This window comes from Sipha flava, unplaced genomic scaffold (genome assembly GCF_003268045.1).
Source record: "Sipha flava isolate LNK unplaced genomic scaffold, YSA_version1 23605_pilon_pilon, whole genome shotgun sequence".
In the NCBI taxonomy this organism is placed as follows: Eukaryota; Metazoa; Arthropoda; class Insecta; order Hemiptera; family Aphididae; genus Sipha; species Sipha flava.
In genome coordinates this window covers 1-5447 of record NW_020272877.1, presented here as the reverse complement: position 1 = coordinate 5447, position 5447 = coordinate 1, and the positions used below count along the sequence as shown (strand labels likewise).

The window sequence follows — 5447 nt, the reverse complement described above, 5'->3', positions numbered from 1 at the left end:
CAAGTCTTGTATTAAACTTACTGTGTTTCAAAACTCTCGTTAACTTCATACTCTACGACCAGTAACCGTCGCTCTTACTCAGTCCCCGGGTACTCACTGGTCTCTTTCATCAACTTTCAGTACATCAATTCATCTCAAACTTCAATATGGCTATGCCACAATCAATCCATTACATAGATGCAAAAGGGCGTGTGATTCGTGCGATTAACCGAGTCACTTCATTTGTGAAAGCTTCCGGTGATTACAACAATGACCGGACAAACATCGGAAAACAGGCAAAAATCAAGCAGATGCTCTCTGAACTAAAGGAGATTCGTCGTTGCGTTAATGAGGACATTCAAATAATGGAAACTGCCGTCGGACAATCGACTGCACCTATTGATGTTACCGATAATAAGTGTAGTAGTTCATTAATTAGTTCATTTGAAGATCTATTTTATGAACTAGCTGCGTTTGCTGACATTCATCAATTTCCATTGTCACCAGTCACAGAGATGTCTCAATCCTTTGCTTCCAGCACGGCTCAACAATCTGGTACGTTGGGAAATTTGTCCTGTTTCCAGTTACCAAAACGCAAATTTCCCACATTTTCTGGAGTAATTACAGAGTGGCAAGGCTTTGAGGATTTATTCCACTCAATATTATCACATGCTCCAGATCTACCTAATGTTGAGAAATTTGAATATCTGAAAACTTCTCTTCAAGGTGAAGCCTTATCACTGGTTGCTCATTTACCATTGACAGCAGCGAACTACTTGAGTGCCTGGGACATTCTAAAGTCTCGCTATGGAAACAAACGTGATCTGGCTCGCATTCATTTTCAATCTCTTCTAAAGAAGCATGTCGTAAAATCCACAGACTCACAATCTATCAAAACCCTGCTTAATTCCATTACGGAACATACTGCAGCATTAGACAATTTAGATTTCGTAACTAGATCATGGAGTCCACTGTTGTTATACATCTTCGAACAACATCTGGATTATGAGTTACGATCTCGATGGGAGTTATTAGTGGGAGACAAACACTCTCCGAGTCTACCAGAATTTATCGATTTCTTACGTCAGCACATGCGTTCTGCAGAAGTATTTATACCCTCGATTCCGACTACACATATAGCAAAATTGCCTCGAAGTCAAGAAAAACCTCGTACTGGCTCAATTCAAAAAATACTTACAGCTACCACCAGTCAATCACCAAATGTGAACTGTCCAATATGCAACCAGGCACATTCAATTCGGAAATGTTCACGATTCAATGAACAAACACCTAATGAACGGTTCCAGCTCGCGAAATCGCACAAACTTTGTATTAATTGTCTAGGAGCCGGGCATACATCAGCAGCATGTCCATCTAAGTACAAATGTCAAGTTTGTAACCGATCCCATCACTCGTTATTACATTTTAATTCAAATTCTGGATCAAACTCACAGCAACAAATGCCGTCTAATGTACTTCCTGCTGACGCTTCGAATGCCATATCCATGATAGTAAAAGGAGTACCCAAACGCGCTATATTATTATCAACTGCAATACTTGATGTGATCGCCGCTGATGGTCATCGGCATTCTTTACGAGCGCTGTTGGATAGTGGCTCCCAAGCGAGCTTTATAACTGAAAAGGCTGCCTCCTTGTTAATGCTACGTCGATTTCATTCAACCGTTAACGTTACAACCTTTGCCAGTACAACCACTACGCTAGTCAAAGGGAAAGCCACTATAAGTATACTCCCCTGTAATAAATTATCACCGTCTGTGTCTGTAGACACATTAATTGTTCCAAAAATTACTGGTCTTACGCCCCAAGTTCCAATCACTCACGGAACATGGACTCATGTTGAGAATCTTCCATTGGCAGATCCGTCATACCATCTTCCTGGAGACATTGACTTGCTATTAGGTGCTGATATGTTCCCATCTCTCGTTCTAACTGGTCAACTCAAAGGGAAAAATGGTGAACCTATGGCAATGGAAACAATCTTTGGCTGGGTATTAGTCGGACCAATTCAATCCTCTTCCTCTGGTTCACTTAATTCATTCTGCATATCTGTATTCGAAAACCTCGACAACACTATAAAGAAATTTTGGGAACTTGACGAATTGCAAGCCATTCATCACCTCAGTGAAGAGGATTCTATTGCAGAGAAATTTTATCAACAGACGACAACTCGCCTTGCATCAGGACGGTTCATGGTTAAACTTCCCTTCAAGTCATCACGCCCCTTATTAGGCGATTCAAGAACCATGGCTCTTCACAGATACAGATCTTTGGAGATCAGGCTTAGTCGAGATCAAAATCTACGCCAACAATATGTTGAGTTTATGCACGATTATGTATCAAATAACCACATGGAACTCATTCCTGCCGAAGAAAAAGATCTTCCATATAATTATTATATTCCTCATCATTGTGTGCTTCGGCCAGATAGCCTAACTACAAAATTGCGTGTTGTTTTTAACGCTTCTGCACGAACAACTACGGGATCATCTCTCAATGATCTTTTGTATACAGGTCCCAAATTACAACCTGACATCCAAGTCGTTCTATTACGCGCTCGATTATAGAAATATTTGTTTATGGCCGACGTAAAACAGATGTACCGTCAAATTATAATGAATCCTCTTGATCGAAATTATCTCAGGATTCTTTGGCGATTCACCGTAGATTCACCTATTGAGGAATACAGATTATGTACAGTCACTTATGGTACATCTGCAGCTCCATACAAAGCTCTTCGGACTGTTCGAGAGTTAGCCATGGTGGATGGTCCGAAATTTCCATTAGCTACTAAAGTCCTATTAAACGACACCTTTATTGATGATATCATTACTGGTGCAAATACGGAAGAAACTGCTGTTGAATGCCAAAGCCAATTAATCAACTTATGTGGACTTGCTAAGTTTGAATTACGAAAGTGGGCTAGTAACAACACAAACATCATTCAAGCAGTTCCATGTGAAGCGCGCGCCATGTCTCCATCGTTGTTGTTCAATTCAGCTGATCATGCTGAGTTAAATTGTTTAGGATTGAAATGGGATCCATCAGCAGACATTTTTTTCATTTCACACACAACCCTCGTCAAAAAATCCTACCAAAAGATCAGTGTTGTCGGATCTTGCACGAACGTTTGACCCATTAGGGTTACTCTCGCCAACCACATTCTGGATCAAGCACTTTATGCAATGTTTGTGGATTTCTGGAATAAACTGGGACGATCCCTTACCATCCGATCTTTCCACTCTATGGAAAAGGTATCAGTCGGAACTTCATTTAATCAACACGCTTGTTATACCTCGTCGCATAACTGAAGATTGTGCTATCTCAGTCCAGTTACATGCCTTTTCAGACAGTTCTCAAAAGGGATACGCTGCCTCCGTATATCTCCGTGTTGAAACTGCAACTTCAGTACGTTGTCATCTTGTTACAGGCAAAACCAGAGTCGCCCCTCTGAAACATGTTACCATTCCCCGTTTGGAATTATGTGGAGCTGTTCTTGCAGCCCAACTTCTTCGTTACACAGTCTCGACGTTTGAAGATCGTCTACATATCGATAACCTAACTGCATGGACTGACTCTACCACAGCCCTTGCTTGGATTCGATCGTCCCCGCATCGTTGGACGACTTTTATTGCAAATCGTACAAGTCAAATCCAAGAGTTGACATCTCCATCTATTTGGAGACATGTTCCAACTCTCAGCAATCCCGCTGACTGTGCATCTCGTGGATTATATCCGTCAGATCTCATAAACAATGCACTATGGTGGACTGGCCCAACATTCTTATTAAAATCTCCAGATCAATGGCCAGATTTTCTAGATGTTACTCAAGATGCCAGCGATACAGTTCCTGATATTGAGGTTAGAAAATCTGTTGGTGTATTCATGGCTGTAAGTTCTTCCGCTACGAAACTTCTAGATCGTTTTTCATCTCTAGACAAAATTGTTCGAATTGTTGCATACTGTTTACGCGTCAAAACTGTTAAAAAGCAGGTACCACATGCCACAACAGCTCTGAACGCGGAAGAGACACATCACGCATTGTCTGCTCTTATCTTTTCTGTACAACAATCCGTGTACCAAGACGAAATTGTACTGCTTACAAAACACTTGCCCTGCTCCAAACCACTTCGTAAATTGGACCCATTTATTGATCATGCTGGATTTCTCAGAGTGGGCGGTCGCCTTCAGAATGCCGATCTTCCATATGAGCAAAAACATCCGCTCCTCTTACCGTCACATCATCGATTGACAAATCTGATCATTGACCACCACCATTGCAAGTTGAAACACCCCGGTCCGTCTGCGCTCCAAACTCACTTACAACGAACATATTGGATTCAGTCATCCCGGCAAGTAATTCGTTCACGTTTGCGTCGTTGTGTTGCATGTTTCCGTACGAGGCCACAATCCATTCAACCAAAAATGGCTGCGCTTCCCAAGTACCGCGTCCAACTAATTAAACCCTTCGCCATCACCGGTGTAGATTATGCTGGACCAATCACTTTAAAAAGTCATGTAGGACGAAAGCCACGTACTCAGTTGGCCTATATATGTCTGTTTGTTTGCACAAATACGAAAGCGATTCACTTAGAACTGAGTTCTGATCTATCAACAGAAACATTCCTATTGGCTTTAACACGGTTCACATCTCGTCGCGGTCCGGTGAATGAAATCCACAGTGACAACGGTACTAACTTTGTTGGAGCATCACGCCTGTTGAACCCAATACAAACGTTGACTCACTCACAATCATTTCAAGCTCGTGTACGTGCCCATCTGGCCACATCCAACATAAAATGGCATTTCAACCCTCCTTCGGCTCCTCATTTTGGAGGATTATGGGAAGCCGGGGTGAAATCCACAAAGTCACTTATTCTTCGCTCTATTGGACTCCATAAATTGACGGCTGAAGAGTTTATGACACTCTTAACCCAAGTTGAAGCTACGCTAAACTCGCGGCCACTATGTGCCTTAAGCAATGACGTATCAAATTTTGACGCCCTCACACCAAGCCATTTCTTAACACTGGAACCATCTACGTCTCTTCCAGATCCCAACTTAGACAACGTACCGCTGTCAAAACTGACTCGTTGGCGACTTATATCAGACATTCATCGTCACTTCTGGTCTCGATGGAAGAATGAATATCTCACCACACTTCAGGTTCGATCAAAATGGTGCTCTGACGGGAAACAGTTAAATGTTGGTGATCTCGTTCTTATTCGAGAAGTTACGTCTCCACTACAATGGTCAGTAGGACGAATTCGTCAACTTCATCCAGGTTCAGACGGAATAACACGGGTTGCAACAGTGGATACTGCCACCGGATCTTTTGTTCGCCCAGCTGTGAAACTGTGCCCGGTTCCATTCTGTTGAAGAGTCCTTCAAAGTGGGCGGTGATGTTTGCGCTGTACGCGATAAGGCCGCGCGCACATAATTATTATTGT

The 5447-nt window shown here is 42.3% G+C and overlaps 2 protein-coding genes across 2 annotated transcripts; both read left to right on the top strand.

The window, feature by feature from the left end:
* Positions 1-81: 81 nt before the first annotated feature.
* LOC112683785 lies at positions 82-2579 on the top strand (the record flags this gene model as incomplete). The annotated part of the gene is given in 1 exon segment (XM_025554938.1): positions 82-2579. A coding segment is annotated over 1 exon segment (2418 nt). The 3' UTR covers positions 2565-2579.
* A 598-nt stretch (positions 2580-3177) lies between these two features.
* On the top strand, positions 3178-5376 carry LOC112683784. Its single transcript, XM_025554937.1, has one exon. It carries the CDS (start codon positions 3178-3180, stop codon positions 5374-5376), a length of 2199 nt encoding a protein of 732 aa, XP_025410722.1.
* Positions 5377-5447: the final 71 nt, after the last annotated feature.

Excerpts from the sequence above, each read along its gene's own strand:
- LOC112683784 (XM_025554937.1), top strand. The coding sequence starts at position 3,178 with ATGCAATGTTTGTGGATTTCTGGAATAAACTGGGACGATCCCTTACCA.